Raw genomic sequence first — 16,122 nt, 5'->3', positions numbered from 1 at the left:
AATCCACTGACGCGTAGAGAAATTAATTGACTTACAAATATCATAGGTAAAGCAGAGGTTAAAAATATCATAAAAGGATTATATTCACACAACTTGGCAGGAATACTGGGACTTAAATGACATAGGAAGACATCTTTACATTGCAAGAGGTATGATGAAGAAAGAAAGGAATTAATATCAGTACTAAAGGGTGAAAAACTCAATATTAAATTGGGAAATCTGCTAGAAAGGACATCTTGGAAATTACGCGATCTTCTAAGTAATTACTTAACAATAACAGGAAAATTAAAGAGAATTTATTTATTTATTTCCTGCCAATCTACGCTTCCTCACTCCAGTCCAGTAGGTGGCGGTAATGAGCCTATAAGCTGGTTTGCAAACCGTCATTAAAAGTCGAAGGAATAGCAGAAGACGCAGAAGATGCCAGAGAAAGTTTTACTCGCGGGAAAAATGGCGGAAATGTGTGGTTTCTTCACGGTATCAACATCAGCGTTGCAAAACATTTCCTTTTAAGCCTCTTCCTGCGTTTGTCTGCATGCGTGAGAACACAATCTTTATGCAGTGAGCATTTTGGTAAGTTTTATTTGTCAACAAGTGTGTGTTGAGAAAGGTCGCGTCAGAGTTTCGTTGGTAAGGTTGACGGACAGACGTTAGACGCGTTTCACGCCTCCTTCCTGTTTAACGTACCCGGCTGCAAGTTATACACCAAGGACTGAAATCGTTTGTACGGCTAAAGTTGTGACGCTACTCAGTTAGTGATGGGGGAAACGAGGCTTTCTGAGGCACTGAATCAATATGAAAACAATTGCTTTAAAAATGGTTTCGAAGCATTTGATGCCATCAAAATGGCGACATCTCCTGGGCAGCTATTGATGTTACACTTGCGTGGCTGAATTAAATTTTCATACAGTCTACAGCTCTGTTTTTAGATATCGTTGCAGATTGAGAAGCACACCCTGTATCTTTTTTTAAAAAATTCATCTCTTTATTTTTTTCATCTCTTCATTCACTTACAACATGTGTGACATAATCATAACAGGCATGACTCCACTTTCAATTGGTTGATACATTCAACATGGTAACAGGACATATTGTAAAAAATAATAAAAATAACTCAACAGAAAAGGTAGACAATAAAATCAGTGGAAAAAAAATAGTGTGTGCACATTTCCTAGTATTTATAAATTGGATAGACTCAAAATACCTTCTAAATTCAATCACGAAAAGTTCAAACAATGGGCGAGACCTCGAGATCTTGGATTTATGGATGTGACATTTTACCAGTAATGGTGTTGTTTTCATAGTATAGTATTACATCAGTGGCTTCCAGCTTAAAGGGATAGTTTGGATTTTTTTTGAAGTGGGGTTGTATGAGGTATTTATCCATAGTCAGTGTATTATTTACAGTAGATGAGAGTCGGCAAGCCGCCAGTCTGGAGAGGCAGGCAGGAGTACTGACACAGAAGTGAAGAAATGTACTGCTGTGGACAGGGGCAGCAGCAAAATGTATTTTAGCCACCTACAAAAAAATCCCACACACACAAAAAAAAACAATATCAGTTTAAGTGTACACAATATTTAGAAAATTTTCACCGCTTTATTTTGCCATCAGACAGCCCTTTCCTTTCGCACTACATTTTCTCAACTGTGGAAGTTTTGTATTCTTACGCATGCCAAGGGAAAGGACTGTCTAACAGCAGGTAAAACGGTGAAATTTTCTGAATACAGCGTACACTTAAACTTATGGTTTTAGGTGGCTAAAATACATTTTGGTGATGTGAAGTGATTTTCCTTTTGCTATAGAAATAATTTCTTATATGTTTATTAGTACATTTGTTACTTCAATATTTTTTCCTTTCGTAAAGAAGGTAAGTTCCAAATCCAGCACCACACCTCTCTGATACGAGTGTGATATACTGAGGCCTCGTTTAGGGTGGTCACATGATTTTTGGTGTGATGAAGCAAGCACTGAAACATTTTGCCGTAATACTTTTGCTTGAAAGGTCGATATAGTGTGTAGTAGTAGTCTGCTTCGAGCGTAACATCGCTATGCTCAGTTGTTTTTCCTTGAGAAGAGCAGTTCTTCTCTTAGTTTTGTCAATACTTCATTTTCTATGTGACAGTGCACTTAATTTTGAGAGTCGTAACAAAGTAAACAAATATGTGGCGCTACTTTTGTAACTTGAACAATTCAGTAATGTATGCATTTTCTATCTTTTATAGGTGCGTCCCTGCTATGACTATATATGTAAAGCTCTGGGTAACGAGAGGAACGCAAGATGCAAAAAGGTACTTATTACAATGAATTTTCTAGTAATATTAAGTGTTGTTTCTATGCACTGGATCACATTAAGTTGAGTAAGTTCTGTTACTTGCCCTCCTCAGATTCAATGCACCTCTCCACCCCTTGTCACATGATGCACAATCAAGTTGCCCCTCAAGAATCCCCAAGCAAGTCTTTTCATTGTAGTCACTGTCCACTCAACTTCAAATCCCAGGTCTTCTTTTTTGAACACCTCAACAACGTGCATGGCTTCTCTATAGATGCTGCTATCAGAGATGCTGGTTTAACTGGGACTGACAAAGCCAACACTGACAACAACAGTGACAGTTCAAGAGGTACTTTTGAATGCCAGCACTGTGATTTTAAAGCTTGTAGTTGGGACGTTTTTAAAAAACATGAAATGTGTCACAAAAAATCAGAGGATCAGAACATGAAAGGAAATCCCATAATTTCTGAAAATGTTATTTCTGCAAACCCGCACAAGAAAGCTGCAGAGGAAAATGAGATTTCCTCATCAGTTATGTCTACCTCACAAACTAAATGCACACTTAACTTATCAAGGGACCTGAAAACATATAAGAAGCCATTGCAAACCATCACCAAGTACTTTAAGACTACATCTGGATCAAATGGGAACCCCTCCGTGAAGTCAACTGATAATCCAGTGCTTCTAGATAGCACCAGAGGAACACTGATTTTGGAAGAATCCTCCTCAAGCTCCAGCCCAAACCGCAGTGGTGTGTTGAAAGTCACTGCAAAGTCGATGATTGATCTCTCCAGAGTGTCTGACCATTACTTGCTAAATGACCACCTTTTAATTGCTGACCTTACACCGCCAACGCCTAAGGGACAAATCAAAGAACCAGTTCCTAACAAGGCTGGCAAGAGGACCTGTAAGGAAAGCTCGACAAGTCCCCCAGACAAAAAAATAAAGATGGATAAAAAAGAGGCAAAGGAAAGCAAGCAAGACTCGTCAAGCACCACAGAATTTTCATTTGAAGTTAGTGATGATGAAGAAGAAAAGAGGATTAATCTTGTTAATGGAGACATGAAAAGCCCAAAAGTTTACTTTTGTAAGCACTGTGACTACAGTGATGTGGGCATCCAAAGTGTGTCTACCCATTATCAGAGCGACCACCCTTACGTAAGATATACCTCTGACTACGTTCAGGATCCGAGTGATCAGAGTGCCACCTTCCGTTGCCTTGAGTGTCCAGTTGAGTTTTTAAGTGTAACTGACCTCAAGAAACACTACACACAAAATCATCCAGAGGCCCCAAATGTATTCACGATGCAACTACGTGAACTCCATTTGGTTTTCAAATGTTTTGTGTGTCCATTTACCATTAACACATTGAAGGCCTTGAGAGGACATTACAAGGAAAAGCACCCAAAGCATCAAGTGAATAATTCATTGATGTACTGCAGATATTTGGCAACCAGATGCCAAGAGGGATCATCTCAGTTGAACACATGTGAAAAGACTTCCAGTTCAGAAAGTTCAGAAAGGATTTCTACTGAGAGTGGCCCAACACCATGTGAGGAAGGCAAAAATGCACCCTCATCCCAACATGCCACCTCCAAAGAAGCAGGCGTGGCCTTGTTTCAATGCAACAACTGCAACTTTAGTCACAAGTCAGTTGTTGTTGTGCATGTCCACTACCAAAAAAGCCACCCAGAAGAAGCAGTCACAATTGACAAAATCAAACAATCGGCTCTTGTCACGTCACAGACGACTCCCAAAAAGATGTCAGAGTCTCCGAACTCTGTGACAGTAATAGACAAATCTGCACCTCAAAAGAAAATTTCAGATTCTCAGATTCAGGAAACAAAAGACAAATCGAAGCTGCAACAGCAGAAGATTTCATTTTCTAAGCACACACCAGAAATTTCAAAGACTCATTCAGAGTCTCCCAAAACCAAGAAAGTGGAATCTGCAGAGGATGGAACGCCTGCCAAACATGATAGGAAAATGTCCACTGAAATGGACACTTTATCCCCCACTTTACCAAATACAGTGTTTTACTGCCAGTTTTGCAGTTATTCAAGTACCAAAATAAAAAGCGTTGTTGGTCATCATAACGCAAAACATTCTATACACACACAAATAGGAATTGAAGAGATCATAAAGTATAGTGCTGAGTTCCAGAAGAAGAAACTTCAAAGGGAAGCAGAGGCCTCAGCAAGTACATCATCATCTACTTCGGTGATGAAATTTCACGCCTATGCACATGCAGAGGACTTGTTTTACTGCCAAAAGTGCAACTATGGAAATCCCTCTGTAAAAGGAGTAATCACCCATCAAAGCAAAATGCACCCAAGCTTTAAATACAGCAGTGAATCTGTTATTGAATATACAGCTTTGATTCGTGATGAAATTAGAAAATCAAAATCTCAAGCAAAGGAGTCATCCATTTCTGCTGATCTACCTCTTCCTCTTTTGAGTGAAGGCGATGAACATATGTTTTTCTGCCACTTTTGCAACTATCGGCAAAGTACTGTGAGCCAAATAGTGCATCATTACTACAAAACACATCGTGGATTTGTGGCTAAGGCAAAACAAATCCGTCTACATACTTCTATGGTTCTTGAACAGACACAGAAATTCTGTTCTAATCTAAAAGCAACTGCAAACCAAGAAGTCAGTCAGGCATCCGTTGGGAAAAACAGAAATAAAAAGAAAAAAACAAAGCAGCCTGGCAAATCCTCTTCAGTTTCAGCGTCATCCTCAAAGGAAGCCTCACAAACACAGAGGACCCTGCAGTGTTCTAGATGCCTATATGTCACTCAACATTTGTATCTTTTGAGGAGACATATACGGAAAATCCACGGGTCATGTTACTCACTTTCAGATGTTTTAAATGTGTGTTTTAAACAAGGGAATTTACAGTCAGGGTATCACTGTGAATTTTGTGTTTTCGCTCACAAAAAAGCAACAACGTTGCATAAGCACTATCAGGAAAAACACCCAGGACGTAGACCAAACCTTGCGTTCATAACTACTCAGTTATATGTCGGTCCTGAAACATCCGCTCCAAAAAAGAAGAAACCTCAAATAAAGCACACAGATGGTATTAGTGACTGTGATGGCACAAATGGAAGCTTACCATCTCTGAGATCTGGACAAAATGAAACAAAACTATTTCCATGCAGAGCATGTTCATTTAAAGGTCGCTCAGTGTCAAGTATCACAGACCATTACCGTGCTGTTCATCCTTGGTCTGTGAAAGAAGATGGATCAGTCCTGGATGTCATCAACAGAAAGAAGCCAAGTGCAAACAAGCAGGTAGAAGACCACAGTGAAATACCTGGGTCATTTGACACCTACCAAGTGCCTCTTGAATTTGACAAGTCACCTGATTCACCTCATGAAGCAACAGGATCTCTCTCATGGCTCAGGTGCCCTTGCTGCCCGGCAAGGTTTCATACCCGCCATGGTCTCAAAATTCACTGTGGAATGAAACACCAATATGTAATTGAAACTGCAGAAGAGCTGCAAGAACAGGAAATACAAGTCCAAACACGTGTGCATGTCTTTAAATGTCCACATTGTACCTACGTCAATACCAATTATCAAGGGGTTCTCACCCACTGCCAGATGAGGCATCCTACCCTTGCATCAAGAGCAGACAGTCTTCATGTGGATGAAGAACATTTGCACCTTTGGGATGGCTGTTTGAAAAGAAATGGTCCTGATGGCGTATTGAGATTTACTGGGTTCATGTGTAAAACCTGCCCACAAATCCATGCAACGCTAGAGAAGCTGAACAAGCACTGTGAGGAGGACCATAACCTGACTGTGCCAAACACTGAGCCAAGTGCACCCAGACCAGCTCCTGAACTACCAGCTGTAAGTGAAACACAGCGATCAAAGACCCAGAACACTCAGGGATCAGTAAAGCATTGTTCCTCTGTTAATAAGAAACCATATGGAAGGGTCAGGTGCCACCACTGCACCTATAGTTGCAGCACAAAAATTGCGCTTGGTCGGCACTTGCGCGCTTACCACAAAAATGCACTGGTTTCACCTGCTCAGAATTGTTTATACATGTGCGTCATATGTTCCAAATCCTTTTTCGAGAAAAAGCGTCTTGGGTGCCATTATACTAAGATACATGGAAAGGATGCCTTCTTCAAATACTATGCACCCGTATACCAGAATGTCCCCAAGAAGCCAGCACCAACATCTCCAGACCATCCCTCAAGTCAGGAGGCAGAAAATACTTCTGAGGCATGTCAATCTGGCACAGTGACAGAAAAAAACAAAAGAATTGTCTTCAAGTGTCCAAGGTGTCCCTATGTGAATACTAGCCAGCATGGAACTCTAACTCACTGCCGAAAGTCGCATCCAGCCCTCATGGCCAGGACAGATGACCTTCAAAAAGATGAAATCCTTTTAACCAACATGGTCACGTGTACGTTGGGAAAAGGCTCTAATGAAAGAGGGTATATGTGTAAAATATGTCCACAAATTCATGCATCGTTGAAGAAACTGAAAATCCATTTTGAGAGGGACCATGGAAAGGAAGCCTCCCACAAACACAATGCCAACATGTACCACCAAAAACGCAAGAGGCCACAACCACCATCGTCAGTACAAAACAAGTATAAGTGTGACCTTTGTGCCTATTCAGGAATGAAGCGAAGGTACTTGTGGAGCCACTACAGAAAGTATCACAGATTTGATACTCTTACCACATACAAGCGACTTGTAAAGTATAATAAACCAGGAAGAAAGGTCAGTAACCTACCTGAAGCTGAACCTGAATCTGAGGAAAGTGCACAAATTAAATGTAAGAAGTGTCCCAACTTATTCTTTGACTCATTCGAGCTGCTTATTGGCCACTATAGTACCTTTCACAGGTCAGATTGCAAATTGGATTTCACTGTGTTATACCCAATATCAAAATCAAGTACAGGGGTGTACAAATGTTGCCACTGCAAGAAACAGTTGAATGGGATTAGAAAGCTGTGTCTCCACATGGATCACCACAGAGAGAGGAATGAAAATGGGGAAGATGCTGCAAAGAAAATGGCTGAAAGGACAAAGCCATCGGTTGTTGTTACGATAACACCAGAGGCCAAATCCACTGAAGTAAGTTTACTCTGCCTATATGGTTATTTGCACTTTTGATCATTTGCTAAATGCTTGGTCTATACTTGTAAGTTTAAAATTTGTTGACCATCGCTGTGTTTCATTTTCAGCCCTGTTGTCAAGTCGAAATACCCTCATTAGAAACTGTGGAGGAGCCAGCCCAAAGAATTGTGTCTTTGCTGACAAGTCCTTTGTCATCACCTTCAAAACCCCCTGATCTGGAGCAACCAGATCCAGAATCAAGTGAAGGCAAACATACTTGCAAACAATGTCTTCGCACATTCATGTCACTGAAAGGTTTGCGTTGTCATCAACGCAGCCATGCAGCTGTGGCGGCCATAAAGAAACTGGACACCCTGCCTACCTCAGCTTTAAAGCAAATGTAAGAAGAAAGGAAACTTTGAAACTTTGTTGATTTGCAGTGAGGAATTAGGGCCAATGGGGGAAAAAGTTCTATACAGTCAGCATGTATCAGCATTTTAAAACCAAAGTCTGTCTTAAAACAACAGTCAGGTGCCCATATTCACATTGAAACAGGTTTTATTCATTATAATCAGTTCTCCTGTTCATACTGACCATTACAAGATCCCTTCTTAATGCTCTTCTCTGAGTGTCTCTGAGTTAGACAACTCAAGTTGGTATTTTTTAAACTTAGAATTTCTTTAGTGTAAAACTTCCTCTTTCTGTTTCCTTGTTGAGCTGCAGTGGAGGGGTACTAACACAAAGAAGGAATGTCATATTTAAAAAAAGAAATGCACATGACTTCAAGAACTCAGACTGCTAAAGCCTAACTGCACATTGGAAGAGCACTATTAGGATTGGAAAGTCAGTAAGAATCATTACAGCAAGTAATGTTCACCTGAGCACCTGACTATTGTTTTAAGACAGACATAAAAAAATGAAACTATCCTTTAATACTATCACAGTGTAATTAATACAGAACTATTCATACTTTGCTCAACATTAAAATTTTCATGTATTAAATGAAAAATACATTACACATATGTGATGTCCTTTATATCCAGAACCCCCAACATGAATTTGGTTGTTAAGCTAACTGTGATCATATGTGACTGAATGTCTTGATTTTTTTTTCTTCATTATCTCAACAGCATGGACAAATACATCTTGTTCAAATCTGGGACTATTAGGCCTTTCCAGTGTAGTATCTGTTCCTATCGGACGACCGTCATGGCACTGTGGAGGAGTCATTTTATGAAAAACCATCAAGGTGAGCGTCTGCATAAAACATAAAACTACATGACAAGGCTGTTGGAAGTGGTATCATGGTATAAACTGTTACAGGTTACCAGTATGGATGAAAGCTGTTCTCTGGTGTTATTTCTCCGAGCTGGTTCTGGTCAGGCTGGTGTATTACCAGCATCTAACACAGTGTTGTGTTAAATATAGGCTGTCGCAGACACATTATACTTTCAGGCCAGCTCAGATCAGTGATTCGCAACAAGACTGGATGCAGCTTACAAAAGAATCCCAAGACGCCTGATCGTAAATGTTCGAAAACTGGGCATCAAAACAACACACACAGACACAGATGACTGTTTCCATAGCAATGACACACTGGCATACCCCACTACTTCTGCGTTGAGACATTGTAGCCTACAAGCTGCGTTACTATCTATGAACAGATGTTATCACCATTTAGCTGGTGATGGGTGTTGTGTTTGTTAACGTTAGCTAACATAACTCACAATGTTAGCTTGACGTAAATGAAAAAGAACAAGACGTAACATACAGGACACACCCAGGACGCTTGCAATTGAGCAAGGAGCTTTTTTTAAAATTATTTTAATGGAGCATGTTTTTGAACATAAAGTGAATGCTGTTCTTCAAAAAATTGGATGAGCTGGTCCTTCTCCTCTGTCCATAAATCTGCCATATTGTCACACTGGCCTGTGCTGTTTCCTGATTGAAGACAAATAGCTACATCCTAAAACTGCACTTAGGTGATTTGACAAGGTGGGTCTTTTGAGACCGCAGGCAACGTCTTCAGAAGCTCTGCAGCTAACCATTTCATACTGCTGCAGTTTTCTCCTCCACTTTCTAAAACTGTTTTGTCTCATTGCGAATCATTGATCTGAACTAAACCACCTCTGTCTGTAACTATCCAGACTCTGAATGTTTTTTTTCTCTGTTGTGAAATTAACAGCTGGAGAGGTTGTGAGTATTGTATCACCTACTGTCCTAGTAATCTAGCTTAATTGTGCGCACGTTCTGTGTGCTAAAAATTGTGTTAATTATAAATGTTGCAACGTAATAATATGCTAATAAACTACTGTACACTCAGATGTCATCGTGGATCCTGCTGAGACTGACAACCAAGATGAGGAGAACACTCAGATTGCTGAGAAGGAGCCCCCGTCATCAGAGGAACCGAATAATTTGCCTGAACATGATGAAGAACTGGATAGTAGTGAAGGCAAGTCATCCCTCCCATGTTTTATAATCATAATGTATAGAACCACCAAAATGTATAATACACACTTTTTTTGCATTAGCAGCCATACTGAGAGAAGGTGTTTTGTTGTACCTTGACAGATTCGCTATACTTGGAGCCCCCAGATGTGCAGCGGCAGTTGAACCATTACAGCTTGATAGCAGAGGCTGGTACCTCATCTAAAGCGAACGTAAAAGGAACCAAATTACCTAAGAACAGTCTGCTTCACTGTGAGTTCTGCAATTTCACCACTGGACACTTGTCTAGTATACGTCGGCACCTCCTAAATCGCCATGGAAAGAAGATGCTCAGGTGTAAAGACTGCAACTTCTTCACTGGTTTAAGGTACGTTACAGCCACTGGGGTGGTCTGTTACTTTCACTAGTATTTCTCTGTATGTGTTCATTATGTTGCCAAAAATCAGATGCTTTCGCAGTAAAGTCAATCACATTTACATACTATACATAACTTTTACAACATAAATGTGTCGTTATAACTACTCAGACTAAACCTTAAATTAGATTCACAGGACAGGGCATGACCAAAAATGGCACACTGAAAAGTCATCAGTCTGTAAAACATGCACATGTTTCTTGTCCAGGTGCTGAGTCCAAAAAAGGTGTAAAATGCTTCCTTAAAAAATGTCTCTTTAGTACAAATCAAAAAGAGTACACTTCAAGTTAATCTTGAAACAATTGTTATAAAGAAGAATATTTTTAAGGGAGCATTTCACAGCATTGTGATACTGGAAATACAACCCATGAAAAAGGGGCAACTTAGAAAGTTTAGTTGTATCCAAAACTGAATCATAGTTCCATTCATGTTTTTGTATATCCAAAATGCTTTTCAGTGTGACTGATTGAAAATGCTATATTTGTGTCCAAAATCACTCCATCACCATTCTCTAAGTAATGAACAGTCAGAGGTTTACTCTCTGGAGTAGTAAATTGATATTTCAGGCACTGATTTTCAGGCATATATTATCATCACTTTTCAGGTGCAGTGTCGCAGAGCTGTCAAATGTGACTTGTTGCATTGTAGGTTTGTTAGCAGAAAGTAGTTTACATGCCATAGACATCACTTTTTTTGTTGCAATGTGGGAACTTTTGAAGATAGTATTATATAATGCATTATATAATTTCACAATCAGAATTCAAGGGGGGAAGTAAATATAGTACACTATATAGGAGGGAAAAAAGGGAGTGATTTTGGACACAACATATTTGTCTTTATTGAATTACTACATTCAATATTCATGTGACGGTGAACGGAAAAGGTTTATGTGGCAATGGGACTGCAACTAGCAATAATTTTCATCTGCTGATTGTGTTCTCAATTAATAGATTCATTGTTTAGTCCATGAAAGGTCAAAAAGAAGTGAAAATACCTATCAGCACTTCACAATAGCCCAAAGTGATGTCTTAAATGTTTTTTTACTATCATGTGTAATAAAAACAAGCAACAAATCCTCATATTTAAAAAGACGAAACCAGCAAAAACTTGACATTTTCGTTTGATAAATGACTGAAATGATGAATTGATTCTGCAAAATTGTGGCTGATTAATTTTCCTTTGATCTTCTAATTGTTGCAGCTCTACATGACAGTTTTTATTCAGAAACTGATCATTATTGGAATCTTGAAGCCATGTATTGACAATGTATGGAGCTCACTTGTACAAATCTTTCAGATTGCCAATCTGAAGTCTTTGTTTCTCAGGTGCTGCCCTTTTCCCTCATTTGTTCTTCTTCCGTTCATCAGGAAAACCCTGGAGATGCACATTGAGACAGGTCATTCTACCTTCCAGTCAGAGCCTACTCATCAGAAGGATCTTCGCTGCCCGTTCTGCCTCTACCAGACCAAAAACAAGAACAACATGATCGACCACATCATCTTGCATCGTGGTGAGTTGGGTGCTGGACAGGATTCACCTGTTATCTGTTACGTTGTATTCAGTCTTTTTGTTTCTTTTGCTTTCAGAGGAACGTGTCGTGCCAATAGAGGTGCGTCGCCCGAAGCTGTCACGCTACCTTCAAGGCATCGTCTTCCGCTGTCACAAGTGCACTTTTACAAGCGCCAGTGCTGAAAACCTGCGTTTGCACATGATAAGGCACGATGACATCAAACCCTACAAGTGCCGGCTGTGCTACTTTGACTGCACTCAGCTATGCGACTTGGAGGCACACCTGTGTGATAAGCACCAGGTGAGTATTTCTCACTTGGCTCCTCTTTGCACTGCTGGAATTCCAGCATGTGAAAACCACATTGTCAGTATCTGATGTGACTATTTCTTATACAAAAATAAAAGGAATTTAGAGAATAGAGAGAGTAGTGGTGCATATGAATGGACCTATAAGTTCTTGTAATTTTATAGTTTGATTTCTTTTTCTCTCTTTTGTGCAGGTTGTGAGGAACCACGCGCTTGTGGGTCAGGTCAGCCTTGATCAGCAAGAGGCAAGGCTTGGTAGGATGCAAGAGGAGGAGGAGGAACCTCTGTCTAACTTGGAGAACCGCAACAATGGGAGTGAAGATGTAGAAACAGAGGAGTTGGTCGAAGTTCCACATGAGACGCATGCTAGGAACCCTGCAGTAAACGGCAAGAGGGAGAATATAAAACTACAGATTGAGGGATTGTATCAGCAGCAAAGGCAGGGCGGAAGGAAAAAGAATGAAGAAAGTCTCACCAGGAGCTCTGCATTTAACCTTAAGAATATAAACAATGCAAAGCCAAACACTGCTGTCCCAGAGAAGCATGGGCAGGACCCACAGGAACGAGCACAGAACGAGATGCTCTTGACAGACAGTGCAAAAAGACCAAATGTGGCGGAAGGGAACAATACAGATATGCATTTTGAGGATTTCAACGATTCAGAGAAAGAGAGGCAGATTAATGAAAACCAGCCGAAACCTAGAGGCAAAGTAGACAGCAAATTAATCTTATTGCAACAAAGAGAGGAGGCAGCAGAAGGAAGCTCAACAAAATATGTTAGAATAGCTGATAAAGCACAAGCGCACAAGCTACAAATCAAGGCGCTGCAAGGTAGAACGTTGAACATCGAGGCGAAGGTAGAGGATGATATAATGCGTCGTATTCTACTGCTGGATGAGGACGGCAGCATCCGCAGGACACACAGGAAGGCAGTTCACGATAGAACGGTTAAGATCGACCAGAACATTGAAACCAAGGTTGCGGATAATGTTCTAAATACGATCACTTTACTAGATGAAGAGGGCAGTGTCACTTTGGCCCAACCCCCAAAAAATCACCCTGAAGATGGGACTAAGGCAACTCCAGACATTTCAAAGAAGAATCTCATGCTGGCAAACCTCAAGTGTTTGACAGCCGAGAGACACTTGCTAACTCTGACACCCAACTGTGCACAACTTAAGATCAGCCGTAACAAACTAGCTGACAGGGAGAGCTTAAGATTCCCTGTTACAAACTGTAAAGAACAAGTGCACCATCAGACAAACTGTGAGGAGCTCACTGACTCTTATGGAGCAATGCCAGTACTTAAGAAAGAATGTGTGAAGGAGCAACCTCTTAGATGTTGCAAGGAGGAAGAAAAAGAAGATGATCATTTTGAGCAGAAGCAGGACAGACGAGGCAAGGTGATCGTTGAAAACACTGAGAGCCGACGTAAGGATCAGGGACATGATGAGGGAGACAGGAAGAAGGAAGCTGACAACTCACATGTCCCCAAAGGTAAGAAACTAAACAGATCACAGTGAATTTAAATAATTAGAGTTTGGATGTACAGTTGAAGAGCAACACACACATCGTTTCTATGTAAAGCTTCAGTCACATTATATTTCTGTCCTACAAATATTTGCTCGGTTTGAACATTACAAACACTGATTCATTGTGTGTTTAATCCCCATGTTTAGTACATTATCATTATCACACAACCAGATTACAAACTGTAGCATTGCTCTCAGCACTGATATCAGTTTGTGATTGCTCGCATCAAGACTTGTTTATTACCCACAACAGGAAGGTGATATCGCTTCTTTTTTCAGGGCAGTGAGGGGAAATGAAACCTGAAACCTGCACACCAGCAAAGTCTTGACACATGAAGAAATTACATTGCATTAACATGTCAAATATACTTTCGTCCTTTTTTTTTTTTTTAGCTTCAACTTCCGTGACGACTTCTTGTGTGTATGATGCGTCTGCTGTGTGTAATAATAGTCAATCGTTGTGACTGGTACAGTGTGTGTTGTTGTTTTTTTTCCTGTTTCAAATGCAGCAGAAAAGAGTAGAAACTAATCAGCTGTAGAGCTTAAATGAGTCAATCAACAAAAAAAATACTTGTTACTTTTTTAATAAAAGAAAGAATAAAGTCTGCACACTGTAGCTCCCTTTAATGGGACATCCACAAGTGATTTTTCGAGCTACAAGTTCAAAACATCACTTGTGGATGTACATTGTTTCTTTGGTCCAAGTTTTTTGGCTGTGCACATCTACCACACACTCTTTGATCATTTTTCAATAATCAATTTATCATTTTAAGTCATTTTTCAATCAAAAATGCAGAATATTACCATTTTCCAGCTTCCCATTGTGAGGATTTGCTGTTTTTTTTGTTTTGTTTTGTTTTTAAATATAATTATAAAAACTAAAATTAATATCTTTGGGTTTTTGACTGTTGGTGGAACAAAACAAGCAATTTTAGGATGACACCTTGGCCTTCTGATGGACATTTTCTAAAGTTTTCTGACATTTTAGGCACCACACAATGAAGCGGTTAATAGAGAAAATAATTGGCAGATTATTAAATAATGAGGATACTCAGTAGTTTCAACCTCAAGTGGTTCTGTGTGTGTTTTGTCCTTTTATAACATTTGGAGACGTACAAAGCATCAGACCTTGCATTCCTGTATAGTACATACCAAATGTTTTGACTGTCTGGAAATTCATTTGCCCTCCGGTAATCTGAGGAAAACACCAGATGTCTTTTTTAAAATGATGAAACATATTGAACAAGCTGCATCAAACACCGAGTGAAAGATTTCATGATCCTTTTTTTGTCTCTATTGTAAATACGTTCACATTTAACGAGGCGATTTGATTATTTTGACCTGATTACACAAGTAAACATGCGTGTGATTTCTATAGACGTCATGGTATTCATGTAGAAAGTATGAAATATATTTGACAAAAGCAGGGCAGTATCTGTTTTCATCATACTACTGTACTGTTAAACAAGTTATTTGAAGACGACAGCTTGCTCTGTATGATTGTGAGTCGCAGCCCTTGTTAGGTTTGGGAACTAGTGCGTGACATCAACCTAAAGTCTTTGTTCTTGTTCTTCAGATGCCCTCGCAGCCGTGGACGGAGCAGCTGAAGTACAACGCCCATTAATTACAGAGAAGAAACTGTTTACATGTGAGTTTTGTGGACGAAACCTCACGAGCAGCTGTGAACTGGAGCGTCACGTCATGCGACATGGAATGTAACAGTTTTCTTTGTTACGGACGGCAGAAGTAGCCTCCGCTGTTTATTTCTGTGTGAAAAGCTGGATTTTGTTTTCAGGAGCTGTCCTCCGCTGTCTCACTGTACTGTGTATTTCTAAACAACCTATTTACAAATTAATTTTTCATGTTTTGTGGATTTTAAGTATTTTATAATGGATGTTTTTCTTATGTCACGGTTCTCTTCTTATGTGACGGTTTCATTGCTGCATAGGCTTTCATTTGTGAGATTCATAAATCTTCACACTGTTAACCGTTGTTGCATGCCTTTTTAAAAAAAATGTTTTTAAATCAACGTGTTCAATACCAAGAACTGGACGAACCTCATAAACCACTGAGTGTTGAAATACTTCTGCTGCCTTCAAATGCTGTCGGGTGTTTTTGAACAGGAGTTGTGTGTGCATTGCTGTTGAACAGGTAGCTGTTTCACAAAGTGGTTAGTACAGTAATAAAGGTATTTAGTTTGATATACTATTTAAAAATATGTTTCCTTTTCCTTTTTTTTAACATTTTTTTTATATATATCATTTAATTTTTATTTTGAATAAACTGAAATTGTGTTACCATACCTGATGAATCTTGTCCTCATTCTGCTGCTTGGATATGTTGTCTACTGCATTTGAAACTCTTGACAACCATAAATACAAAAGCCTAAGTGAGTACACTATTATTATATTATTATAATTATAGGTCACATATGTCTTCCTGATGCTAACATTAGAGGAGATTTAAATCGTTATTTTAATGTTATCCATACACTGGTTTTATCTTTTAAGTTATTTTCATGAGCTCACAGATGTCTGCTGCCTGGAGT

At 39.6% G+C, this 16,122-nt stretch overlaps 1 protein-coding gene across 1 annotated transcript; it reads left to right on the top strand.

The window, feature by feature from the left end:
- Positions 1-392: 392 nt before the first annotated feature.
- LOC121903856 (zinc finger protein 462-like) lies at positions 393-15,876 on the top strand. The gene is made up of 11 exons (XM_042421247.1): positions 393-573; positions 2,224-2,289; positions 2,386-7,379; positions 7,490-7,761; positions 8,492-8,610; positions 9,685-9,816; positions 9,936-10,179; positions 11,595-11,737; positions 11,814-12,037; positions 12,237-13,539; positions 15,151-15,876. The coding sequence occupies exons 2-11, from the start codon at positions 2,280-2,282 to the stop codon at positions 15,291-15,293; spliced, it is 7,584 nt and encodes a 2,527-aa protein (XP_042277181.1). The 5' UTR covers positions 393-573; positions 2,224-2,279; the 3' UTR covers positions 15,294-15,876.
- Positions 15,877-16,122: the final 246 nt, after the last annotated feature.

This window comes from Thunnus maccoyii, chromosome 9 (assembly GCF_910596095.1).
Source record: "Thunnus maccoyii chromosome 9, fThuMac1.1, whole genome shotgun sequence".
In the NCBI taxonomy this organism is placed as follows: Eukaryota; Metazoa; Chordata; class Actinopteri; order Scombriformes; family Scombridae; genus Thunnus; species Thunnus maccoyii.
This window is presented reverse-complemented; position numbering and strand designations above follow the sequence as displayed.

Coding starts and splice junctions, on each gene's coding strand:
- LOC121903856 (XM_042421247.1), top strand. Junction 10,180..11,594: donor AACTTCTTCACTGGTTTAAG/GTACGTTACAGC, acceptor TCCGTTCATCAG/GAAAACCCTGGAGATGCACA. Junction 11,738..11,813: donor CCACATCATCTTGCATCGTG/GTGAGTTGGGTG, acceptor TTTTGCTTTCAG/AGGAACGTGTCGTGCCAATA.